Source organism: Chiloscyllium plagiosum, chromosome 39, assembly GCF_004010195.1.
Source record: "Chiloscyllium plagiosum isolate BGI_BamShark_2017 chromosome 39, ASM401019v2, whole genome shotgun sequence".
NCBI lineage: Eukaryota > Metazoa > Chordata > Chondrichthyes > Orectolobiformes > Hemiscylliidae > Chiloscyllium > Chiloscyllium plagiosum.
Genome location: NC_057748.1, coordinates 3,734,942 through 3,762,027, shown reverse-complemented (window position 1 = coordinate 3,762,027; position 27,086 = coordinate 3,734,942). Strand labels below are relative to the sequence as shown.

Sequence of the window (27,086 nt, the reverse complement as noted above, 5' to 3'; positions counted from 1 at the left end):
GCTCATCCTGGACACTATGGGCCATTTCCCAAGGCCAATCCATCCTAGCCTGCACATCCTGGACACTATGGGCCATTTACCAAGGCCAATCCATCCAAGCCTGCACATCCTGGACACTATGGGCCATTTCCCAAGGCCAATCCACCCTAGCCTGCTCATCCTGGACACTATGGGCCATTTCCCAAGGCCAATCCACCCTAGCCTGCACATCCTGGACACTATGGGCCATTTCCCAAGGCCAATCCACCCTAGCCTGCACATCCTGGACACTATGGGCCATTTCCCAAGGCCAATCCATCCTAGCCTGCACATCCTGGACACTATGGGCCATTTACCAAGGCCAATCCATCCTAGCCTGCACATCCTGGACACTATGGGCCATTTCCCAAGGCCAATCCACCCTAGCCTGCACATCCTGGACACTATGGGCCATTTCCCAAGGCCAATCCACCCTAGCCTGCACATCCTGGATACTATGGGCCATTTCCCAAGGCCAATCCACCCTAGCCTGCACATCCTGGACACTATGGGCATTTCTCAAGGCCAATCCATCCTAGCCTGCACATCCTGGACACTATGGGCCATTTCCCAAGGCCAATCCATCCTAGCCTGCACATCCTGGACACTATGGGCCATTTCCCAAGGCCAATCCACCCTAGCCTGCACATCCTGGACACTATGGGCCATTTCCCAAGGCCAATCCACCCTAGCCTGCACATCCTGGCACTTTGGGGCCATTTCCCAAGGCCAATCCATACTAGCCTGCACATCCTGGACACTATGGGCATTTCTCAAGGCCAATCCATCCTAGCCTGCACATCCTGGACACTATGGGCATTTCTCAAGGCCAATCCATCCTAGCCTGCACATCCTGGACACTATGGGCATTTCTCAAGGCCAATCCATCCTAGCCTGCACATCCTGGACACTATGGGCCATTTCCCAAGGCCAATCCACCCTAGCCTGCACATCCTGGACACTATGGGCCATTTTCCAAGGCCAATCCACCCTAGCCTGCACATCCTGGACACTATGGGCCATTTCCCAAGGCCAATCCACCCTAGCCTGCACATCCTCGACACTATGGGCCATTTCCCAAGGCCAATCCACCCTAGCCTGCACATCCTGGACACTATGGGCCATTTCCCAAGGCCAATCCACCCTAGCCTGCACATCTTTGGACTGTGGGAGAAAAACGGAGCACCCGGAGGAAACCTACAATAATGGTCACCAAGGGTGGAACTGAACACGGGTCACTGTACTATGAGCAGGAAAATCGACATTTCGGGATGGATCCCGATGAAGGGCTTCAGCCCGAAATGTTGATTCTCCTGCTCCTTGGATGCTGCCTGACCTGCTATGCTTTTCCAGCAACACGCTCTCGACTCTGATCTCCAGCATCTGCAGACCTGTACTATGAGGCAGCTGTACTAACCACTGAGCCTCCAGGGGGAGAAATTGACTTGGAATTGAACCAACTGTTGATATTTTTGTGGCCCTTCGATTGAACGGCAAGTATGTTTACACTGAGATAATAAATTAAAATAAAACTGTAATATTTGGACAGAATAATACAGTAAACTTTGTGGTGTTTAAGGTAGATCATTTTTGCTGCTTTATTGAGGATATTAGTTGATAAAAGTGCTGGCTAAAACACACAGTTTGTTGTACTCATTAATCTGTTTTGTTATCTAAAGCACTGCTGATTACTTCCGACTGCACATGCATGCATTTTTAACCGAGTTTTTTACAATTTAGATAAAAGTTCTTCTTTGTTTCTATGTCCCAAAGTTCCTCTGTTTCATTGTTGGCGGTCCCTCATGTCGAGGGTGGCTTGATTCTCTCTGGGAGAGTCGGTTCTGTGGTGGGTGAACCATCCAATCCCGGAGGAGCAGACTCTGTCCGACATGGATGGGGGGGGTGTGAGACTGTCTGGATACTGGTTCCTGGGGGTTGGTTTGGAAGAGTGATGTGGGTTGCAGGGTTTGGCTTCCAAGCTCAGTGTAGACCTCACCAGGATTCCCGTGTTGTTCTGCCACGTTTGCCATTGTGACCCCTGTCATGGTTCTGCCTGCTGTCCAGTAAATTTACCATCAACTCTACTGTAACTCCTCTGCATGCTCTTTCTGCTGTTTGCACTCCACTTGCACCTCGCAGAGTATTTGGTGTCTTTGTGGACACTTCTCCCATTTATGCGTTCCAGGGTCAAGTGAACCATTGTGTTAGTGGGAATGCTCCATTTGTTTCAGGGAGATTATTAAGAATGCTCTTGTTATGGTATCTGTGCCTTCCTAGTGATCACCTCCCAGCTGGGGTACAGCACCTGTTTACAGAGTCTGGTGCTAGGCGTACAAACAGTACGGCTCATCCATCGTAGCTGCTTACCTGTGCCCACTGCCTCGATCCTGGGAGTATCGGCCTGGTAGAGATCAGTCAGCGTTGGTGCACTTATCCCCCCCGGTGGATTTGTAGGAAAAAAATTGCAGGTGGTGACCTGACATAATGTTTGACAAAACTACTATCAATAATTGTTTTTTGTAAATATTTGTAACCGTATTTATAAGAGATAGCGTTCATAATGTGCATGCTCATTAAGCGTGGTGTCATCAAGCGTGGCCTGACTCTGTCATTAGCTCTTTGCTGTGTCTGGAATCTTGCTGTGCTCAAATCGATTCCCACCTTACAGCAGTGGCTGAGCCTCGCAAGCAAGCATGTTATTGGTTGCAAAGCATTCTGGGATGTCTGGAGGTCAGGAAGGATGCTATTCAAATGCAAATGTCAGCAAGCTTGGCCAATACCAAAAATGATTTGCATTTGAATAGCATCCTTTGTGGCCTCAGGATATCCCAGAGTGCTGCACAGCCAATGATATTTTATTATGCCTCCCATGGCCCTTTTCCGGGCAGGTTCTGTAACTGACCTGGGAGTGTCTGGGCCCAGGCAGTGACTGGATCGGCCAGAGACCCCCTCGTGACTCGTGTAAATTGATTAATGAACAGGATGTTAAAAAAGTGCAAGAAAACATCACCAGCTGTCTTTAAATGTGCACAACAGTGGCTCCTGCTGGCCAGTGGCTGCCTTGCAGGTGCAATCTTACACATTGCATACAGGAAGATGTTGATTGTCTAATTATAATGTCACTGGGTGGATAACCCAGACTTATAGGTTAATGTTCTGGGGGCATGGGGTTCAAATCACACCTCGGCAAATTTGGATTCAATGGGAAGTCAGCACAAGAGAGCTAGTTCCTCTGGCTTGCTAAACTCCTTCAGGAAGGAAATTTGTTATCCTGGGTTTATATATGACTTCAAACCCACAGGAATATGGCTGACCTTTTTTGCAGCAGCAGTGAAGACAGGCCCCACGCAGCAGCGGTGGAGTTAGGCCCCAGGCAGCAGCAGTGAAGACAGGCCCCACGCAGCAGCAGTGAAGACAGGCCCCAGGCAGCAGCGGTGCAGTTAGGCCCCAGGCAGCAGTTGGTGGGGTTAGGCCCCAGGCAGCAGTTGGTGGGGTTAGGCCCCACGCAGCAGTGGTGGAGTTGGGCCCCACGCAGCAGCGGTGGAGTTCGGCCCCAGACAGCAGCAACAGTCCTTAAGTCAGGGTGCGCTCCAGGCAGCAGCGGTGAAGGCAGGTGGCTGACTCTTTATTTTATTAAACAGTACAAAATACAATTGACAATAATCAGAAAGCAGCAGTTAAAAAAAAAACCTATATACATGAGAAAGGCAGCAAAGCCAAACCCCACCCTTTAACAAGTTTTCAGAGAAATGAGGACAAACCTCAAATCCCACTTCCATTCATCAAAGATAACAGTAACAAACACAGACAAGACAGTGCAATCAAATGAGAAACAGTGCATAGAGCACAGACCCAAGGTAGCTATAAGAGACACCTGACACCCACTTGCACAACATACTGATCAGACCACCCTTGGCTAGCCTTCCTGCAGGACAGTAGTCAGCCTTGGCTGACTCTTTATTACTGTCCAGGCAATAATTGCTGCCTTGGTCAGTAGCACCCACACCTCCGAATTAATTTTTTAAACGTCAAGGATGTACTTAAGTGTAGCAGACTGTGAAAGTTCATTCATTTGATTTTATAACACTCCAGCTTTCACATACACTGACAAATGTCTGTATGACTAACCCTATAGAATCGTACTGCACAGTGGGAGGCCGAATCTGACCCAGCCCATAACACCTATGTCCCATGAGTGAATAAAATGTGAAAGTGCCATGACAGGTAAGTGGAGGGGAGGGGGCACATCTGGAGGCAGTGTCTTCCAATTTATGCAAACTACATAGGAGACCAGTATTGGGCTGGGAGATGGGGTGGGGAAGGAGGGGGGTGTGGGGAGGAGGAGGAGGTGGGGGAGGACGGAATGATGGAGATAGAGATGGCTGTGGGAATGAGGGAGGCAGTGGGGAAGGAGGCAGTGGGTGGGAAGGAGGCGGCGATGGGAGAAGGTGGGTTGGAGGGAGGATGTAGTTGAGGTGGGGAGGAGGAATGGAGGGGGGAGGAGAGGAATGGAGGGGAAGGAGGGGGGAGAAGTTGGGAGAAGTGGAAGTGTGTAGGAGGGAGTTTGGAAGGGGCAGGAGTGATGTAGGAGGGTGGTGATAGTGGAGCAGATGGAATGGGGGGTGAAAGAGGAATGGAGGTTTGGACGAGGGGTGGAGGAAGGGGAGGAGAGAGTGGTGTTGGGGTTACGGGGTAGAGGTCTGGAGGAGACCTCTCCAGCCTGACCCTGCTGCTGTAGCTGGGCTTGGAAAGCAGCCTGGAGCACTGGCCCCTTGTCTGGATCTGCTCGACTTGTTTCAGTGTCTGCACTGGGCCATGGGGACTGCCCTGGGAGACCCAGCCGTGCTGCTTCACCCACCTGGACGTGGTCATCCATGAACTGAGTGTAGGGGAGCAGCCTCCTTCCCACCTCACCCTAACCCTTGCCAGGAAAATGACCCAGTGCTGGGATACTGGGGCAACTGCCCCTGTTCCCAGCCTTACCTGAGGATGCAAAATCCTGGCTCTTCCTCATCGTATTGTGAAATCTAGGGATGTGCCCATCCCAAAACCCTAACTGCAACTTGAGAAGGTGGTGGTGAACTATTTTCTTGGAACACAGTAGACCAAGGGATATTGGGAAGGAAAGAATATTCAACACGTGATATTGAGTTGGGTTGGCGTGTGTATTTGGGAACTGGGGGGGGTGGGGATAGTTTAACCCATTTTAACCCCTGCCTTTCTAGAGATGGTTAAAAATCACACACCACCAGGCCTATTTGGAAGCACTAGCTTTTGGAGCGCTGCTCCTTCATCAGGTAGATGTGGAGCAGGTTCATGAGGCACAGAATTTACCCCAAAAGATTACAGTGTCATGCAACTGAAATGATCATCTTTTGCTATAAATTCTGAGTCTCATGCTCCTGCTCCACATCTACCTGATGAAGGAGCAGCGCTCCAAAAGCTAGTGCTTCCAAATAAACCTGATGGACTATAACCTGGTGCTGTGTGATTTTTAACCATCTCTAGAAGGGCAGGGGTTAAAACGGGTTAAACCATCCCCACCCCATGGTGCTGTGTGATTTTTAACCATCTCTAGAAGGGCAGGGGTTAAAACGGGTTAAACCATCCTCACCCCATGGTGCTGTGTGATTTTTAACCATCTCTAGAAGGGCAGGGGTTAAAACGGGTTAAACCATCCCCACCCCCTGGTGCTGTGTGATTTTTAACTTTGTACACCCCAGTCCAACACCGGCACCTCCCCATCACGGTTTCCAGAGATGAACTTTCTAACTTGCACTCTAAACAAAGGGCGGATAATCCATTTTCTGCGTCACGGGAATTTCTGCTGGTAAACTTTGGCTCTTGGGCAATTCTGAAATCCACAACAGCAGAGCTGGGGAAACTTCCCTTTAAGACTTCGAGCGATACCAGAGGAACTGATGTCAGGGAAGGTGGAGCTGGCTGGCGTTTATTAGCAATTGGCTGGCCAGAGGAAATCCTGAAGTGTAAGTAAGAAGTGATCTGGTTCTGGGGGGGGGAACTAGCCCAGAAACCTGGCATCGCTGTGTCCTGCAACAGTTCAGTGGCTGCTGCAAGATTGGAGTAGACCCTTTGAAAATAAAGCTCCAGGTAAAGATGCTTTCGTTCACTTCCCTGAGGTAGGACGGAGAGGGGGGGCTGCGGTTAACAGTCCTCGCCGGAGAAACAGATCGATCTCCAGCAATCGGTGGTAATAAAACAGGTGGAGGGAGTGAGGGCTGCAGGTCGGGGTCAAAAAGGGTGGTGCTGGAAAAGCACAGCAGGTCAGGCAGCATCCGAGGAGCAGGAGAGTCAACATTTCGAGCATAAGCCCTTCATCAGGAATGAGGCCAAAGGGGACTGAGAGATGAATGGTAGGGTTGGGGCTGGGGGAAGGTAGCTAGGAAGGTGATAGGTAAATAAAGGTGGGGAGCAATGGTGATAGGGTGGAGCGGATAGGTGGGAAGGAAGATGGACAGGCCAAGAGGGCGGCGCTAAGTTGCAGGGTTGGATCTGGAATAAGGAGGGTGGAGGAAACCAGTGAAATCGGCTTTGATTCTGTGTGGGTAGAGGGTCCCAAGGCGGCACGGTGGCTCAGTGGTTAGCACTGCTGCCTCACAGCGCCAGGGACCAGGGTTCAATCCCAGCCTCGGGCAACTGTCTGTGTGGAGTTTGCACGTTCTCCCCATGTCGGTGTCGGTTTCCTCCAGGTGCTCCGGTTTCCTCCCACAATCCAAAGATGTGCAGGTCAGGTGAATTGGCCATGCTAAATTGCCCACAGTGTGAGGTGTATTAATCAGAGGGAAATGTGTCAGGGTGGGTTACTCTTCAGGGGGTTGGTGTGGACTTGTTGGGCTGAAGGGTCTGTTTCCACACTGTAGGGATCTAATCTTAGAAGATGAGGTATTCTTCTCTCAGTAGTCTGATGGTTAGGATTTGGCAATGGACAAGGCCCAGGGCCTGCATGTCCTTGGTGGAGTGGGAGTGGGAGTTGAAGTGTTCGGCCACAGGGCAGTGGGTTGATTGGTGCATGTGTTCCAGAGATGTTCTTTGAAACATTCTGCAAGTTGGCGTCCTGCCTCCCCAATGTGGAGGAGACCATGAAAATCTCTGTCGAATGTAGAAGAATCCTTTTGGGGCCTTGGATGGAGATGAGGGGGGAGGTGTGGGCGCAGGTTTTACACCTCTCGCAGTGGCAAGGGAAGGTGCCAGGAGGGGAGGGTGGGTTGGTGGGGGGTGTGGAGCTAATGAGGGAGTTGCGGAGGGAAGGGCCTCTGCAGAATGCTGAAAAGGGTGGTGAGGGAAACATATCTCTGGTGGTGGAATCTGTCTGTAGGTGGCAGAAATGGCAGAGGAGGCTGCGTTGTATTCAGAGGTTGGTGGGATGGAAGGTGAGGACCAGGGTGGGGATTTCTATCATTGTTGTGTTTGGAGGGGTGGGATTGAAGGTGCAAGAAGTGGTGGAGATGTGCTGGAGGGCATTGTTGATCACGTGGAAGGGGAAATTGCAGTCCTTGAAATAGGAGGCCATCTGGAATGTTCTGAGCAGATGCAGCGGAGGTGGAGGAATTGGGAGTAAAGGTTAACGTTTTTACGGGAGGATGGTGGGATGGTGGAGGTGATGAACGTTTCTGCAGGAATCGCCAATGGTCGACATGCAGACACGTTGGCTGCACTGCTGCGCATGCACTGGGGCGGGTTGATAATGTCATTCATCAGACGCCATGCGCAGCTGTGATGACATCACCACCACGAGGCGCAATGATATCATCTCCACATGTAGTGATCCAATGGCCTCTTTCTGCACCATAATGGTTCCGCGATTAACTATAATGAGTATCCTTTGCAAATAATAACCCCTTTTAGCTGTTTGCTTTAAAATTTATCATTTAGCTCAAGTGGTTGAACAGCTGGTTTGTAATGCCAACAGAGTGGGTTCAATTCCCACGCTGGTGAGGGACTCTCCTTCTCACTGTCTCCTCTCGCCTGAGGTGAGGTGTCCCTCAGGTTAAAATCCCACCAGTTGTCTCTCTTTCTCACTCTGCCTCCAATGAGAGAATAGCCCTATGGCCTGGTGGGACTATGGTAACACAGCTCTTTTTCATTTGCAAACACAAGGGAAAGGAAAAAGTGCAGCACGGTGGCTCAGTGGTTAGCACGGCTGCCTCATAGCGCTGGGAACCTGGGTTCAATTACAGCCTTGGGTGACTGTCTGTGTGGAGTTTGCACATTCACCCTGTGTCTGCGTGGGTTTCCCCTCAGTCCAGGGACGTGTAGGTTAGGTGCATCAGCCATGGGAAATGCAGAGTGATGAGGGTGAGCCTGGACAAGAAGCTTATCAGAGGGTCAGCAGGGAGTTGATGGATCAAATGGCCTGCTTCCACATTCTACGATTCTTCTATGAAAAAGCACAGGACACTCTAGTTCACAGCCTTTATGAAATTCAGGGTTGCTTCATTAATGGATTGGCAAAATATCATGCTTGGATTTGGAGCTGGGAGACTGAGAGCCGTAAATGTGCCCAAAGCAGCTAGATCTAACTCCCTACAGCTCCAAATTCCCCTCCATTTCCTGACAACAGGGTTAAAGTTCAGCCTGATATTTTCAGTGCTGGACAAATCGAGGAGAAAGTGCAGGCGATTATATTCTTGGATGATTTGAGCTGGTAATTATTCCCATCAGTACAAAGAAAGTAACTAAGGGCACTTGTGGCATAGTTGTAATGTCCCCCCTCTTGAGTGGAGGCCTGGGTTCACTCCCAACTTGCTCTAGCGCTGTGCAATAACGTCTCTGAAAATGGGTTAAAATAAAAAAAAATTCAGAGCAAGAGGGGTCCTCTTGTGGTACAGTGGTGGTGTCCCTACCATGGTGTAATGGAAGGCATTGTGAGGAGGGGGAGCAAATTTACTCAGGGCAACTTAAGGTGCAGGGGTAGTGTCCTTACCCCTGGACCAGCAGGCCTGGGTTCAAATCCCACCTACTGCAGGGGGGTGTAATAACATCTCTGAGCAGGTGGACCAGAAAACATCCAAACAGACAATCTGCTCACTATGTCTGTGGAATCTTGCTGTGCATCTTGTGGCTCGCTTCCAAGGAACTTCGGTGGCAATAAAGCATTTTGAGGCATCTAGTGGCTGGGACGGTTGCTATGTAAATGTATGCCTTTCTTTCTTGATTGAGTGGACGCTGAGAGGTGCTTCCCTTAGTTACAGGATCACAGTCTTGGGGTAAGGGAGTGGCCTTTTGCCTCACTGTAGGGATTCCATGTATGATCATGGAGCTGAGGAACATTGAAGAAAGATCTCAGTTGATGTCAGAAAATCTGTCTCGCGTTGCGTCACATTTTCCAAAAATGTCTTTCTTGTCCTCTCTGTGCTGCATACTCCATTTCTCTCTTCATCACCAACCCCACCCTCGCCCACCCACCAGATTATTCCTCCTCATTGCTTTTGCTCCAGCGCTTCAGCTCCCTGGGGGCATGATGGCCTAGTGGCATTATTGCTGAACTATTAATCCAGAGACCCAGGTCATGTTCTGGGGACCCAGGTTCGAATCCCACCAGGGCGGCTGGTGGCATTTGAATTCAATAAAAGGATCAGGAATTAAGAGTCTAATTTGATGACTCTGAATCTGATTGTTGGAAAATCCCATCTGGTTCACTAATGTCCTTCAGGGAAGGAAACTACTATCCTTACCCAGTCTGGCCTTCATGTGACTCCAGACCCAAAGCGATGTGGCTGGTTCTTAACTGCCACACTGAAACAGACACTTCAGCCCAACTCGTCCATGCTGACCAGACGTCCCTGAAGTAATCTAGTCCCATTTGTAAGCACTGGCACGTGTCTCTCTCAACCCTTCCAATTCATATATGTCCATATCCCATGAACAAAATTTTTAAAAATTCCTACTTTTTCCTTTGATCCCGACAGAATGGGTTCCCAGAAGCCGTTGTTGTGCGATTGGCTTATTGAGCAGATAAACAGTGGGCTGTACCCTGGCCTCTATTGGCTGAATGCGGAGAGAACTCGATTCCAGATCCCCTGGAAACATCACTCGAGGCACGACGTTTCTGAAGATGACTTCAAAATATTTGAGGTGCAGTTGTGTCAACTTCTTACTTGTCCAAAAATGATTGGTGGCTTGATTTTTGAAGTAATCCTGATTGTGACGAATTCTATTCTCCTGCTTTTTAAAAAAAACCTATTGGCATGTAGTGCCCGTAATGGACTCTGTGTGCGAATATTGGGTTGTCTGCACAGGACTGGTGGTGGATAGTCGTTTTTAAAATAAGCAAGAAAAAAGTCATGGTGATTTTGAAGGTGGGAGAGTCGCTCAATTGTGTGTGATAGCACTTCTGAGTACATAGAAAGAGAAACAAACTTGTATCCATTAATTCAGCCGGGTAACATTTCTTACTGTGTAACTATATAGAATACCAAAGTGAAAAATTGAAAGAACTGTGGATGCTGTAAATCAGGAATTGTTGGAAAAGCTCAGCAGGTCTGGCAGCATCTGTGGAGAGAAATCAGGATTGTTGTTGATTTGTTTTTTTTAAAAAAAATAAAGGCTCAGCTTGTGATGGCCGGGAATTGAACCCGGGTCAACTGCTTGGAAGGCAGCCATGCTCCTTCCACCAGTGCTGTGAGAAATCAGGGTTAATGTTTCAGGTCTTGACCCGGAATGTTAACTCTGATTTCTCTCCACAGGCACTGCCAGACCTGCTGAACTTTTCCAGCAATTTCTGTACAATCCAAGATCAGTAGTAATAGTTGCTTAAGTTCCTGTTTATTCAAGACTGTGAGTCTGTGTGGAAGCTGAGTTCAGCAGGGTAAGGATGAATACATTTTAAATATTCCGCAGGCTTGGGCGATAGCAAGTGGCCGATATAAGCCAGGGATTGATGTTCGTGACCCTATTGTATGGAAGAGAAACTTTCGCAGTGCTCTGAATCGGAAGAAGCATTTTCACCGCGTGGTTGACAGTAGGAATAATTCTGAGAGACCTCACCTGATTTATGAGATCCAGAGCATTGGTGAGTATTCTGCTCTCTCAAGGCTACAAGAGACTATGTTCTCAAGCCTCTGGAATGGGGCAATTTATTTATTATTCTGACTGGACAATATTTAGTTGCCTAGTTGCCATTGGGAAGGTGGGGGTGAGCTGCCTTATTGAACTACTGCAATCCATGGGCTGGAGATAGACTCACAATGTCCTTAGGGAGGTAACTACAGGATTTGGACCCAACGACACTGAAGGAACGGCGATATATTTCCAAGCCAGGATGGTGAGTGGCTTGGAAGGGAACTGGCAGGAGGTGGTGTTCCCATGTATCTGCTGTTCTTGTCCTTTGGTTGAGGACAAAATATTCCAAGAAGGAGTTCGATGTAGTTCTTAGGCCTGAAGGGATCAAAGGGTCTGGAGAGAAATTGGGAGCAGGCTATTGAGCCACATGATCAGACATGATCATAATTGAATATCAAAGCAGGTTTGAAGGGCCGAATAGCCTACTCTTGCTCCTGCTCCTCTTTTCCCTTCTGGGTGGGTGAAGTCATAGTTTGAGAAGGTGCTGTCGAAGGAGCCTTGTTGAGTTTCTGCAGTGCATCTTGTCGATGGTACACACTGCTGCTATAGAGTGGAGGGAGGGGATGCTTCTGGGTGTGGTGCCAATCAAGCGGCTGCTTTGTCCTGGATGGTGTCAAGCTTCCTGAGTGATGTTGGGACTGCACCCATGCAGGCAAGTGGGGGGTGTTCCATCACACTCCTGACTTGTGCCTTGTAGATTGTGGATAGGCTTTGGGGAGTCAGGAGGTGGGTCACTACAGTATTCCCAGCCTGTGATCTGCTCTTGCAGCCACTGTTTGTGTGGTGAGTTCAGTTGAGTTTCTGGTCAATGTTAATCCCCAGAATGTTGATAGTGGGGGATTTGGTGATGTCAAGGGGCAGTGATTAGATTGTCTCTTATGGGTGATGGTCATAGCCTGGCATTTGTGTGACATGAATGTTACTTTCCATTTGTCAGTTTAAGCCTGGATATTGTCCAGATCTTGTTGCATTTGAACATGGACTGCTTCAGTATCTGAGGAGTCACAAATTGTGCTGAATATCCCCACTTCAGACCTTTATAGTGGAGGGAAGGTCATTGATGAATCAGCTGAAGATGGTTGGGCCTAGGAGACTAATGTGGGGATTCGGGGCACTTGTGGTGCAGTGGTATTGTCCATAACTCTGAACCAGGAGGCCCAGGTTCAAGCCCCACCTGGCTCAGAAGTGTGCAATACCATTTCTGAACAAATTGATTATCAAGTATTGACTCTGAGGAACCCCTGATGAGATGTCCTGGAGTTGACGTGACTGATCTTGAACAATCGTGACCATCGGTGTGCCAGGTATGACTCCACCCAGCAAGGAGATTTGCTCCCGATTCCCTTGAACCTGCCCAGTCTTCAGACTTTGGTATCAGATTCAGCTCTGACAAGGGGTCATTTGACTTGAAACATTAGCTGGCCGTCTCTCTGCTTCTCTCCACGGATGTTGCCGGTCCTGCTGTGATCTCCAACACTCTTTTTTTTGTTTTTGGTCAGATTCTTTGCTGATGCCTCTCAATGGAGAAAGTGAGGACTGCAGATGCTGGAGATCGGAGCTGAAAATGTGATGCTGGAAAAGCGCAGCAGGTCAGGCAACATCCAAGGGGCAGGAGAATCGACCTTTCGGGTATGAGCCGAGGAGGGCTTCCTGAAGAAGGGCTCATGCCCGAAACGTCGATTCTCCTGCTCCTTGGATGCTGCCTGACCTGCTGCGCTTTTCCAGCAACACATTTTCAGCGCTGATGCCTCTCAATGACTGAGAAAGCTGGTCGAATTCAACTGTGGATCCATATATGCATCCATCTCATTCATTAAAATCTTTTCAGGAAGGAAATCTGCTGCACTTACCCGGTCTGGTCTACACATGACTCCAGACTCCTGACGATGTGATTGTGATTAACTCTTAACTGCCCTCTGAAGTGGCCTAGGGAGCCACTCGGCCTAAGGGCAATTAGGGATGGACAATAAATACTCCCCAGGCCAGCGACTCCTGAAAGATTACAGAGAAAGACCTGCCATTGGCACTGACATAGTATGAGTGCCTAGGTTTCTGTACTCCCTCCTGCTGTGTGAAGTTATAAAGTTGACTGTGTCTCACTGAAAGCCTTGTTCTTTTTCACTGAAAGGCCAGCAGAGTGGGGCCAGTGCCGAGGAGGAGAGTGAGGAAGTCAGTCCTGCCATCGACAGCGCCAGCCCTGGACTCTCCTCGGGCTCATCCCCAAACGTGGTACGTGTTACAATTTACGACGTTTGATGACCCACTGACTGTGGGGTTTTGTGAATGAGCAGTTTCCAGCGCAACAGTGGGGGCCATTCAGCCCATCCAATCCAAGCTGCTGTTTGTGCTTCACATGAATAAAAGTGAGGCAGTGGCCTGGTGGTATTATCGCTGGTGGTATTAATCCAGAGAGGAGAAAGTGAGGACTGCAGATGCTGGGGATCAGAGCTTAAAAATGCGCAGCAGGTCAGGCAGCATCAAAGGAGCAGGAGAATCAACGTTTCGGGCATAAGTGTTAATCCAGAGACACAGGTTCAACTGTTTGGACAGAAGATGGTGGGGGAGGGTTGGAATTTTAATGTCTGGGGACCCAGGTTCAAATCCTGCCACAGCATATGATGGAATTTGAATTCATTACAAAAAAAGATCTGGAATTAAGAATCGAATGATGACCATGAATCCTTTGTCAGGAACATCCCATCTGGTTCACTAATGTCCTCTCGGGAAGGAAACTGCCATCTTTACCCAGTCTGCATTACAAGTGACCTCATACCTACAGCTGTGTAATTGGCTCTTAATTGTCCCTCTGGGTGATTGGTGGGTGAGGGGCTGTCGGGGTTTAGATGGGGGGTGGGCGGTGTGTTGTTATCTGGTCTGGGAGGCAAGGGATGAATAATCCACTGAATTACTTACAAAAAGGATACAAAACCCTGTTTGTTCAGTGTTCCACACTTTTCCAGCATTGTTACAAATGAGGGGGAGTTCCCACACTGAGTATTTAAAAATCAAACACCTCTGCGTAGGTTTGAAAATTCTCAAATTCTGAATAAAGTAAAAACAAAATTGACATGGAGCTCACCTTCACTTTGTTCTTTGATCTCTTTTTACTCTCTCACATTTCTTCCACCTGATTTTCCTTCTCCCCTCAGCACACCCACTTGGGCGTCACATCTCTCACTCTTAGCTCCACCATTGGACAGTTCCTCTTCTGCCGTTTTCCCGAAGCTGACCGTTTTTCTTCCGGAGCTTTCTGAAGCGCTTCCTTCTCATGCTTGCGTTTTTCAACAAAACTGCTTTAATATTTCTACCTCGTTTGATCTCTGCAGCTTCATAATGGCCTTGGATCTCATCCAGTGAAAGGTGGGACATCATGTTGGGGGTGGCACAGTGGTTAGCACTGCTGTCTCACAGCACCAGGGTCCCAGGTTCGATTCCAGCCTCAGGCATTCTCTCCGTGTCTGTGCGGGTTTGCTCCGGGTGCTCCTGTTTCCTCCCACAGTCCAAAGATGTGCAGGTTGGGCGAATTGGCCATGGGACATTGCCCATGGTTCTAGGTGCATTAGTCAGAGGGAAATGGGTCTGGGTGGGTTACTGTTCGAAGGGTCAGTGTGGACTTGTTGGGCCGAAGGGCCTGTTTCCACACTGTAGGCAATCTAATCTAATCATGTTGAGGTTGTACAGGACACTGGTGAGGCCTCTTCAGGAGTACTGTGTCCAGTTCTGGTCACCCTGCTATAGGAAGGATAGTATTAAGTTGGAGAGGGCTCAGGAGAGATTTACCAGGAAGCTGCTGGGAATGGAGGGTTTGAGTTATGAGGAGACACTGGATAGTCTGGGACCTTTTTCACTGGAGTATAGGGGGTTGAGGGGTGACCTTGTAGAGGTTTATAAAACCATGAGGAGCATAGATAAGGTGAATGGCAGGTATCTTTTCCCTAGAGTGAGGGATTTCAAGAGCGGGGGCATATATTTAAGGTCAGAGGAGAAAGATTTAAACAGACATTAGGGGCACAGAGTAGCTTGTGTGTGGAATAAACTTCCAGAGGAAGTGGTGGATGCAGGTACAGTTATAATGTTTAAAAGACATTTGGATAAGTACATGAATAGGAAATGTTTGGAGGGACATCGGCCAGGAGCAGGCAGGTGAGACTGGTTTGGTGTGGGACTGTGGTTGGTATGGACTGGTTGGACTGTTTCCATGCTGTATGACTCAATGATTCTAGGATCAACTCAAAAGCCTGTCCAGAAGACTTCTTGTCCAATTTGTTCCACTTTGATATCAGCTGATCCTGATGCCATTATGGAACAAGACTAAATGGGTTGCTAACTTCCAAGGATTGAACACTGCCTAGTTGTGTAACTGGTCCCTCACTCCTCTCTAATTCCCTGTGGAGACATCTTTCCTGAGTCCACCCAGTCACACACCCCTTTGTAATATTAACAACTTAGATTAGGCCACTCCACTATCTTGTTCCTGGTGGGGGGAGAAAATACTTACCTGGATCTTGAATTGTTCCCCAGAGATCATAAGTTGCCATGGATACCCACTGAGGCTAGAGGATCCCTTCACAATATTCGATGGCTGAAAGATTCTCGTGAAAGTGTCTAAAATATCTCCACAGAAGCTGGTATCCCGACACTAGGATCCCTTTTATTTACAAATGGAGAGTCCTCGACACTGACCTCGCTCCCTCAGAGCCAGCTCTCGGAGTGAACAGAACTTATGACACTCCAGTATATATCTGTCAGCCAGGGCTCCCTGATTGAACCAGCTTAATAGCCCCAATCAGGGAACTCATATGCTATGAGATCCATTGGGCTGACCTTGCTAGAGTCATTACCAAGTTGATCAGGCTTGGAATCGGAGTTGTGTTTTCTGAGGGAGTGGTGTTAGTTCGCTCCGTGGGATAATCTTAACTCTGTCTTTCAGCAGGGGACCCTGGAGAGCAGTTTGCGAGACATGACGATATTCGACTGGGAGTCAGGTAAACAACATTGTTTCGTCTCTATCATACTATAGCTGTCTGTGTCTTTGATATCGCTAAAACCCTCGGCTTTTCCCCGCCGACGCAAATAGTCAATCGCAAGTGGATTTTTACAAAAGGGCACTGAGGCCAATTCAAGCACTGATCCCCCCCGCCCCCAATCTTAGGGTTGTTCAAGATTCAATGGGGTGACCAATTGGTTTTGTACCTTCAGGCATGGGGTGTCGGGCGGGGGCAAACCGTCGCTATCCCTTTGGGGGTAATTAGTTTGCCTTTTCTCCATTAGCTCCATCCCCCTTGCTGACTCAGTGGCTAACACTCATCTCTGACCTCCAAAGGTCAGGGTTCATGCATTGCTTTGGACATTTGAGCAACGAGACTTTACCGTCTGACAGAAAATGGTGGGGGAGGGTAGGAATTTTAAGGTTTTTTTTGGTTTTCCCTTAAGTACCTGGAGACTGTGGAACTGAGGGCATCAACAGGAGCATAACGATGGGGTTGAAGGACCAGTCTCCATGGAGATAGGAGCTGGGGTATTTAGAGAGGAAGGGGAAGTGATGGCTTAGCCCTATTATTGCTGAATTGCCAATCCAGAGACTCAAGAAATATACCGGGGACCTGGGTTTGAATCTCACCACAAGGCAGATGGTGGAATTTGAATTCAATAAAAACTTGGAAATGATGAGTCTAATAATAACCATGAATCGATTGTCAGTAAAACTAATTTGTTTCACTAATGCCCCTTAGGGAAGGAAACTGCCATCCTTGCCTGGTCTGGCCTACACGTGACTCCAGACCCACAGCAATGTGAATTGACTCTTAACTGCCTTCTGGGTAATTAGGGATGGGCAATAATGCTGGCCTGGGCACTGAATCCCTCATCCTGTGAATGAATTTAAAAAAAAAGCTCTTCTATTGAAAACCTCAGCACGCAAACTCCACCTTCACTAAAGTACTGAGTTAACCCAACCCCCTGTGACAGATGAACCTGAGTTCTCTGGTTGTGGGCTGGCCTACTGTGAAATCGCCGGGTTATCCAAAGCTAGAGTCTGTCTGCTCTCCTCAACGGTTTGCTTGCATTTCATAATTTAAAGCAAACCCCAGTCTGCTCTCTAACCAACCCCCCCTGTTCTGGGGGAAAAACTGGCCCTTTCTTAAAATAAAAACACAGGAAAAAACAAACCAACCTGTCAGGACACAACTCTGGGGCAGGTGAGAATTTCACACACCAGTAACAAGCTGCTGATATGTCTGAACAGGTTAAATCGGAAAATATGTTGTTACATGCTTTTGGAGTAGATTGGACTCAAACCTGGGGCTTCTTGGTGTGAGGTAGGGACACACCGTCTCCCCCAAAATAACCTTACAAAAGACGAGGCTCTTTCCTTTACTTTTAATCCCATATCCAGAAGTTCTCTTACATATGATTGATATGTTATTCCCCATCACCAAATCACCCATTTTGTTTTTTTTCCCCATCTCGTAACCACCAGTAGTAAATCACCCCGTGTTTCCAATCGAATAATATACGTTAAGGGTACGCTATCCTATCAAAGAAAACTAGCCCCTAAACATATGCTCCAATGAGCATACACTGCTGTCTGTTATCTGTGGAGCGTGGTCTCGTACATGCTATGGGGCTATTTTGGGTGCTGTAGTAGTGACCCTACTCCTAAACCAGGAGGTCTGGGTTCAAGTCTCACCTGCTCCAAAATGGGGGTAATAACATCTTTTGAACAGGTTGTTCAGAAAAACAGGTCTGGTCCATTCTTAGGGGGTCTTTTGAGGTGATGGTAGTGTCCCTATATCTGAGCCAGGAGTCCCAGGCACAAATCCCACCACTGTGTATAGTGATCTCTCCTGAATACGTTGATTCCAAAATTCTGCTCCGCCCTTAAATAGACCATCCTTGACAACGCTGTAATCCATTGTCTAGCCACTCTCCCTGGCATTGCTTTCGTGGCTACCAGAAACCTGTTCCCGTGGCCCAGGAGCTATAAGACCCTAAGGGCAGAAATTAGGCCTTTCATGCCCATCGAGTCTGCTCCACCATTCAATCGTGGCTGATAGACTTTTCAATCCCATTCTCCCACTTTCTCCCCGTAACCCTTGATCCTCTTGCTACTCAAGAACCTATCTATCTCAGTCTTAAATATACTCAATGACCCGGCCTCCACAGCCTTCTGTGGCAATGTATTCCATAGGTTCACCACTCTCTGACTGAAGAAGTTTCCCCTTATCACCATTCGAAAAGGTCTTCCCTTTACTCTAAGGCTATCCCCTTGCGTTCTAGTCTCTCTTACCAATGGAAACATCTTCCCAACATCTACTCTGTCCAAGCCATTCAATATCCTGTATGTTTCAATTAGATCCCCTCTCATCCTTCTAAACTACAATGAGTATAAACCCTGAGTCCTCAAACATTCCTCATACATTATGTCTTTCATTTCTGGGACTGTTCTCGTGAACCTCCTCTGAACATGCTCCAAGGCCAGTCCATCCTTCCTGAGATATGGGGCCCAAAACTGCACAGTACACTCCAAATGTGGTCTGACCCGAGCCTTGAACCTCAGAAGTACATCCCAGCTTTTATATTCAAGTTCTCTCAAAATAAATGCCCTCACTGTATTTGCCTTCCTAACTACTGACTCAACCTGCAAGTTTACCTTGAGAGAATCCTGGACTAGAACTCCCAAATGTCTTTGCACTTCACTTTGAACTGTCCCTCCTCCAACAATGGAATGCTCCCCCAGGGTATTGAGACTGGGGGCAAGTTAACTTCACCTCAGAGGTTCCACTGAGTCTGGGCGGGGCTGATGGCCTGTCGGGGGTGGGAGGGTGGCCTCGCACCCAGTTGGGATGGTGGCCATTCTCTATGCCACCAGCTGTTGTCCACGGAAGGTCCAAAAGGCCCAATGGCGGACAGCAGGAACAGGAGTGGACCTTGTCGCATATTGATCTGGTGCCTATCTCATCTCAGGGGGCGGTGGAGAAGGAACCATGATGGAAGTGGGAGCGGCCCCGTATTCTTCCGACTGTGCTCTGGATTATGCTGTGGCTCCAAACAACCTGAGTCAAATAGACCCCAGTGGCCAGCCCACTGCCGGTGCAGATGCTGCCTGTGCGATGCCACTTGCAGTCGAAGATCCCAACATGGTCATCCCAAACGTTGGCGAGTTTCAAACACAGATGAGGGGCTATTTCCAGAATGGACACTTCGGTTAGTTTTAATTTTCCGGTCTTTTGTTCTCTCCTTCAGCCTACGCGCTCTGTACACAAATAGTGGGTATTTAACAGGTTTAACTTCAAGTCCCTCTAACTTCCAGATAGTCATGGTCTGGACAAAGATTGCTGTCTCGTCCAATAAGGAATTCTGATTCTCCTTGGAAGCTGTTAAAGCAGGTCGGGAACTCGTGAAAGGTTCTGTGAAAGTACAAGTTGTATCTTTAATTGCGGTTGTGTGAGACACAAGATTGTAACTGTGAATCCCACTCAGTTACTGATTGTTCCAGTACGGTACTGAGTGAGGGGACATCAGAACTAGGAGCAGGAGTAGGCCATTCAGCCCCTCACACCTGCTCCACCATTCTATACCATCATAGCTGATCTCATCTCAGCCTCAACTCCAAATCGATTGCCATTTGAGGGAGAGAGTTTCAAAACTGGACTACACCTTGTGTGTGAAGGTTATATATCTAATTTCACTTCTGAAAGATCTGGGTGCACCTTGTAGACTTTGCGTGCCAATGGAAACAATCTCTGTCCATCTACTGGGGCAGCACAGCGGTTAGCACACTCTCAGCATCAGGGACCCAGGTTCAATTCCAGCCTCCGGTGACTGTGTGGAGTTTGCACACTCTTCCCCCGTGTCTGCGTGGGTTTTCTCCAGGTGCTCCGATTTCCTCCTAGTCTAAAGCTGTGCAGGTTAGGTGGAGTGGCCATGGGAAATTGTCCGTAGTGTCCAGGGATGTGTAGATTAAGTGGTTTAGCCATGGAAAACACCATGTCAGTGATGGGGTGAGTCTCTGTTCGGAGGGTCTCAGTTCAGACTCGGTGGGCTGAATGGCCTATTTCTGCACTGTAGAGTGCAGTGGTTGTAATGAGGTCAGCCAGGGAGACTTCTTGGAATATGAGTTTCCTGATTGGATTAATACTACCAATCAGGGAGTCTTCTGTGCACTTATTTCAAAGGTGTACTGTTAATTTAGCTTTGGAATCCTTCTGTTTGGGGGGAGAAAAGCATTTTAAGCACTAAGAATTGATTTTCTGACATAAAGAATCTTGTGTGTGTAGAGATCTATTGGTTTCATCTTATTTCTTTCGTTTGGCACCAAGGTTTATGTGGTGTCATCCCTCTAGTGGCTGAACCCTGCTACAACAGCCCTCTTCTTTTCTGGGTTACACCATATTTTCCCCCACACTGCTGCTTAACTGCGATATTTTCCCCAGCACCCATGGTGTGTGTGTGCAGGTATGAGACACAGTGAAAGACAACAGGTTTACAAATCTTTATTCAGTTTCCACCACCAGGAAGAAAAGAAACACCCGGGTGGCCAGTGACAAACACTGCCCTTCACATCAAAGGGCAGTGCTGTGTGATCAAACAGTGAAGGGGAGGGTAGGGACTAAATCAAAATAGAGTTGGAGGGAGAAATGATGCACTCCACTCCCTGCGGCGCCCACCTCTCCCTGAACAACTCCAGGGTGTTGGTGGACACCGCGTGCTCCTTCTCCAAGGACACCCGGGCTCTAACGTAACCGCGGAAGAGGAGCAGGCAGTCGGCCCTGACGTCCCCCTCCACGGCCCGCTGCCTGGACCTATTTATGGCCAGTTTAGCCAGGAGCAGACCCACGAGGAGGTCTTCAGACCTGCCCTCCCTCCTCTGTACCGGGTGCCTGAAGAGCAGGAGCGTGGGACTGAAGTGCAGCCAAAAGCAGAGGAGGAGGTTTTTAAGAAAATCAAAAAGGGAATGCAAACGCCCACACCCAATATACACGTGGTCCACGGACTCCACAGCGCCACAGAACAAGCAGTTGGGCTGGGAGTCCGTGAACCACCGCAATCTGTGGTTGTAGGGGACCACTGCGTGCAGCACCCTCCACCCCAGATCCCCGAGAGAAAGGGGGAGGGCTCCCGCGTAGAGAGCCCTCCACTGGGGATCCCCACCGCCCGGTGGCAAATGGGCACGCCAAGGCGTGTCCGGGCGGTGGATGAGGGAGAAGAGGGGATGGTGTGCAGCAGCAGTCGATACAGGGCCTTTTTACGTCCTTTAAAAGGGACAAAATTAAAATTCCGGAGGCGGCTCAGGTTGTGGGGCACAGGCTCCCGCGGGAAGTACGGGACCTTGGGGTCAATATGAAATTCCGTCCGGGCTGGGGTGAGCATGGATGGGATCCCACCGCACACCTGAGCGTCCTTCAACTGGTGCACTACGTCGGATCCGAGCACCGCTGTTTTGAGGCGTCGGATGGCGGTGGCCACATACTGGACGTCTACCGCTGCCCTGCCTGCTATGTCCTGCGGCAGCGTCCAGCCCAGGCCCCCGGCACCCAGCACGTCCCCTGGTCACCCTTGCCACCACGGCCTTCCCCTCTGACAGCCACTCGAACCCGCAAGAACGGAGGTGCGGATTCCTGAGCAACGGCTCCCTGACGACAGTCCTTTATTCGTAAAAACCCAGCCGCAGAAGCAGGTTCACTCACATTGGAAAGGCTACAACACTGAAAAATACAGACAAATCGAAGCAAAAGGAGAAAGAAACTAAAAAAGCAGAACACAGGAAGACAAATAGTAGAGAGAAACAAACAAGCCCTGTCTTCCATTTCAATAAAAGTTATCCACAAACTTTCAACAACAAATGGAAAGCATGGATAGTGTAGTGAATGACTTCTTCCCTGAATTACAACTATTTAAGCAACATAAACAGCATTAAAAAAACAGGAGTGGCAGAGGTTCTGTTCATTCTGAGAGAGCAGGAGCAGTGTCAAGGACTCTCCATGTGTAAGTAAAGGGGGACTTGGTGACTGGATTTATAGGGATTCTTTGTACATTCTTGAAGATAACTGGAAACACCACTCAAATTAGCCCTTTTACCGTTGGTCCTCTGTTCCAAGGTACACAGTGCTATTTTACATCACCTCATCTGATAACTTAACCCTTGGAATACACGACTAGGGTGTGACCCTGGCTGTGAGTGGAATTAATCAGAAGTTAATGCTGTCTACGGGTGAGGAGTTGCTGAAAGTAATTACATTAGTTCTATGTTGTCAGACTGAGGCTGTTCAAGTCTGATGTAGATAGACAGGCAGGCAGATTTTAATTAGGGTTATCAGATCAATCATAATCTCATTGAATGGTGGGGTAGAGTCATAGTCTATGCTGACCAGATATCCCACCCCAATCTAGTCCCATTTGCTTGCACTTGGTCCATATCCCTCTGAACCCTGGTAGTGCTTATTTTTTCCCCAGCCCCCATGTTGTGTATGTGCAGGTATGAGACACAGTGAAAGACACAAGGTGCACAAATCTATTCATTTTCCACCACCAGGAAGAAAGGAAACACCCAAGTGGCCAGTGACAAGCGGTGCCCTTCACATCAAAGCACAGTGCTGGGTGATTAAACAGTGAAGGGGAGGGCAGGGATTAAATCAAAATAGAGTCGCGAACCCTTCTTATTCATATATCCATCCCGATGCCTTTTAAATGTTGTAACTGTACCAGCTTCCATCACTTCCTCTGGCAGCTCATTCCATTCAAACACCATCCTCTGTGTGAAAACATTGCCCCTGAGGTCCCTTTTATGTCTTTTCCCTCTCACCGTAAACCTATACCCTCAAGATCTAGACTCCCCTACTCCAGGGAAAAGAACTTGTCTATTTATCCTATCCATGCCCCTCATGATTTTATAAACCTCTATAAGGTCACCCCTCTGCCTCCAACGCTCCAGGGAAAACAGCCCCAGTCTATTCAACCTCTCCCTATAGCTCAAACCCTCCAACACCCTTGTAAATCTTTTCTGAACCCTTTCATGTTTCTCCTTCAAGCATCCTTCCAATAGCAGAGAGACTAGTTTTGCATGCAATACTCCAATAGTGGCCTAACTAATGTCCTGTACAGCTGCAACATGACCTCCCAACTCCTATAATCAATACTCTGACCGATAAAGGAAAGCATACCAAACACCATCTTCACTGTCCTGTGTGATGGCTGACTTCTGCTTCTATGTCTCAGAGCATCATAGAATCCTTACAGTGTGGACATAGGCCATCTGGCCTATTGAGTCTACACCAACCCACCAGACCCAACCCCTATCCTACATTTCCCATGGCTAATCCACCTGACCTGCTCATCTTTGGACTGTGGGAGGAAACTGGAGCACCCGGTGGAAACGCACACACACTGGCAGAATGTGCAAACTCCAGACAGACAGTTGCCTGAGGGTGGAATTGAACCCGGATCCCTGGGGCTCTGAGGCAGCAATAGCTAACCACTGTGTCACCCTGGTAACTAACAGTGTGGTCATGGTATGGTAACAAACAAACATGTCTTGTTTTACAAGGTTACAGTTTCACTGGGGTGAAATGAGACACTGGCTCAAAGGTTTGGGATACAAAGATTCACAGTGAACATGGAATATTTAAATACTTACACAAAGCTTGTGTTTCCACAGCAACCGAGTTTGAGATAACAATCTACTATCGTGGCAAGAGGGTGAAGGAGCAGACTTTGAAGAACATCAATGGATTCCGACTGTTTTACACATCGGAATCTAAATTCCCGTACCTGGAGGACCTCCAGTTCCCAGACGCAGCCTCCTGTTTGACTGACCAGCAACAAATCGTGTACACAAATGTGTTGTTGGAGGGGATGGGCCAAGGGCTGACTGTGGAAGTGAACAATAATCAGATCTGCGCGCAGAGACACGGGAGCTGTAGGGCCTTCTGGTCAATGACGGAGCACCCCAGCAGTAAGGAACCTCGACAGATCTCCAGCAGGGAGCTCACTGTCCTGTATGGCCTGCCCCAGTTTCATCAAGGTTGGTGCTGGAGTTGACATAGCACACATCTCACTGTCACATTACAGACATCCTCCACACCTGTCACCATTAGACTCACACTTGGACCCTAAGATACAGGAGTAGATTCAGGCCGTTTGGCCCATCATGTTTGCTCTGCCATTTGATCATGTCTGATAGGTTTCTCAACTCCATTCTCCCTGTTAATGCCTGATCAATTGCTAATCAAGGACCTATCCAACTCTGTCTTAAATACACTCAATAACTTGGTGTAGTTTCTACCTTTTCAAAAAGTCAAACCTTTGATCCCAGGCTATGCTTTCAGGTGTCGAGAAAGAAATGGCCACAAAATTCGGGATTATTTTGACAAGAAACAGGTATAAAACTAATGTTTCAGTAATGGTGAGCATCAATTGTTGTAAAAACCCATCTGGTTCATCAGTGTCCCTTCGGGAAGTTCTCCAAGATGGTCTCCGTGATTGCTGACCCACAGAATTGTGTTTGACTCTTAATTGCCCTCTGAAAATAGCCGGGACAGTTAATGAGTTCAGGGGCACTTAGGTACAGGCAATAAACCCTGGTGTTGCCAGCGACACCCACATCCTACAAAAGAATAATAAAACTTTTTCCACATTTTTGTGGAGTCCACTTGTAAGGGCACTGAGGGGAGAGGCGGGTGAACAGGTTGAAGGGAGGTGTAGGTGTGGGAACACAGACAGGGCACGTGGTGAGGTCTGAACCAGCCACTGGTATAAACCTCCGGTAGTTCCATTACTGTTTAGTCAGCACAAGGGCTGCTATTGGGTTCTGCCGCACCGTAAATATTCCAAAACCTTTCTCCACAGAACTGTGTGCCTTTCTGAACTCTGAGCGTGGCTCTCCGCAGTATTCGATTTGGCTATGTTTCGGGGAGCTCTGGCCAGACTGTGGTGATAGACCCTGGCATAAGAAGATGATCATGGTGCAGGTAAGGCCAGCCTGTGATACCCACAGTGGATTTTACCCCTTGACTTTGGCCTGTCCCTCCCTGCTCCGTTGACTCCACCCTGAATCCAAGGCATCTCTCCCCGTTTCCCCATCCCACCAGTACCACAATCCTATTCCTCAAACTCTGAAATCGCTCTTCCTCTCTTGACAGGGGAGCTTTCAGACCCCGTGTAGTTGGGCCAAATGGCCTACTTAGTGTTGTACATTCCACATTATCCAAGCTGAGGGTGGAGATGCTTAAACCCTGCCAGCTGGGAAAGACCTCAGTCCAATATGACAGGGACCGGAGAGTGTTTCCTCAAACATGACCACTGAAAATTTCTACTCAATATCCACTTTCTCTTCGCAGCCTACAACACAACCTCCTGTAACTGCCACTGGAAATGGGAAGAGGCCATTCATCCCCTCAAACCTGTTCTGCCATTCAGTAGGATGGTTGCTGATGTGTTCCTCAACTTGCATTCTCCTGCCTTAGCTCCAGTTTCCTTGCTGTCTATTTGTGGCAGGTTACATCAAGTGGTGTGGGGACACTTCAAAGGTGCGATGAGCTGCCCAGGGGCACTGAATGCCCAGAACTACAATTAGCGTCAAATATGTTTTAACTATGGCAGGGGATTCCAGCCGCTGGACTGATGGGTTCTTCTTCCCCTCCTTTCAGGTGACACCTATAACCTTCAAGCTGTTACATGAACTGGCACACGGAGTGGGAGCCTCCTCACTGAATGGTGATTCTATAAACCTCGAGCTTTCTGACCCCCTCTCCTCCTCCAGCCTCCTGTCTATACTGGAACAGTGCATGGATGTCGAGTACACAGACAGTACCTCCCTTGGACAACTGGTCTCTGATGACCATTGCGGTGACAAGAGGGAGTGACTGTATCGAAATAAACACATTAATCCAGAGACTGGGAGTTCAAATTTCATGATGATGGGGGTTGGGGGGGGAAGGGGTGGATGAGTGAAATGATAAAAATTTATAAAGAAAAGTAATCCGGCAGTGGTTTGGGAAGTGATTGTGAAACTGTTGCATCACTGTAAAAGCCCAACTTGTGTCGATAGGCTGGGAAGTGAGAAACTATAGGTGATCCAATCCCACACCAATAACACTTGACTCATAACAGCCCCTCCGAAAGGAGACCCTCGGTCATACCAAGCTGTCAATCACTGGTCAGGAAAGCCCACAGGAGGGGCAATAAACATCAGAGAAAGGGTGCAAGCCTAAGTATAGGCAAAGTGCTCCAGATCAACAGAGAAATGAAGGGAATCGGAGAGGCCAGCTACTAACAATTGAAAACCAAAGCAGGTCAGTGACTGTGGGGAGGACAGGCTCAATTCTGAAGAGGCTTCACTGGAAACCTTGATGTATTTATGTAAATAACATTCCTATCTTTCCATGGGGAAACCCTGCTGAGAACTGGGCTTGGCTGAATCCATGGCACCACATGCCAAAGGCAAAAGTTGCTAAAGCAGCCAGTTTTCAAATTCTGACTGTGGGTCCAATTATGCATTTATTTCTATCCTGTAATTCCCCCTTTGAACGCTGTGAAGTTTCAAACGCATGAATCAATGAGCTTCTGGGAACAGATCTGCTACCAGTATGCACTCTGAAGCAAAGGTATACATGCTTTGTCCGTACATCAGTCACGCAGAGGCTGCTGCTGGAGTTAGGTTTCCTCCAGGCATATAAAGCTATCTCTGAGTTGTTTTTCACAATGTGCCACAGCACTGGAATGCAGTGGTCCCAGGACTGCAAGTAGGCAAGCACTTGCCTGTACAGACCTGCTCCTCTCACTAGCTCACTGCTGGTGAAGCCAACACTGCTGTCCTTGTTGATAGCCCAGAATCAACTTGTGCCAGGCAGAGAGAGAGCACTAAATGAAATAAAATGCTGTCTCATGTCTCCTACTGTTTTTCAAAGAGACAAGCACTCCTGTTCTGTAACAATCTGACTTTTATTTTTACAATATTCTCAATAACAGGCAGATAAATACAATATTAG

General features: G+C 48.4%; 1 protein-coding gene across 5 annotated transcripts; it reads left to right on the top strand.

The window, feature by feature from the left end:
* Positions 1–5,980: 5,980 nt before the first annotated feature.
* On the top strand, positions 5,981–25,992 carry LOC122542122 (interferon regulatory factor 3-like). 5 transcript variants are annotated; one of them, XM_043679512.1, is made up of 9 exons: positions 5,981–6,005; positions 9,948–10,113; positions 10,879–11,050; positions 13,229–13,329; positions 16,031–16,085; positions 19,066–19,305; positions 23,756–24,121; positions 24,946–25,067; positions 25,746–25,992. In XM_043679512.1, the coding sequence occupies exons 2-9, from the start codon at positions 9,949–9,951 to the stop codon at positions 25,959–25,961; spliced, it is 1,437 nt and encodes a 478-aa protein (XP_043535447.1). In that variant the 5' UTR covers positions 5,981–6,005; position 9,948; the 3' UTR covers positions 25,962–25,992. The 5 variants fall into 5 exon arrangements, with proteins under 5 accessions (XP_043535447.1, XP_043535448.1, XP_043535446.1 ...); XM_043679513.1 differs by lacking the exon at positions 5,981–6,005 and adding an exon at positions 6,012–6,129 and having other exon boundaries at positions 16,034–16,085; XM_043679511.1 differs by lacking the exon at positions 5,981–6,005 and adding an exon at positions 6,012–6,129.
* Positions 25,993–27,086: the final 1,094 nt, after the last annotated feature.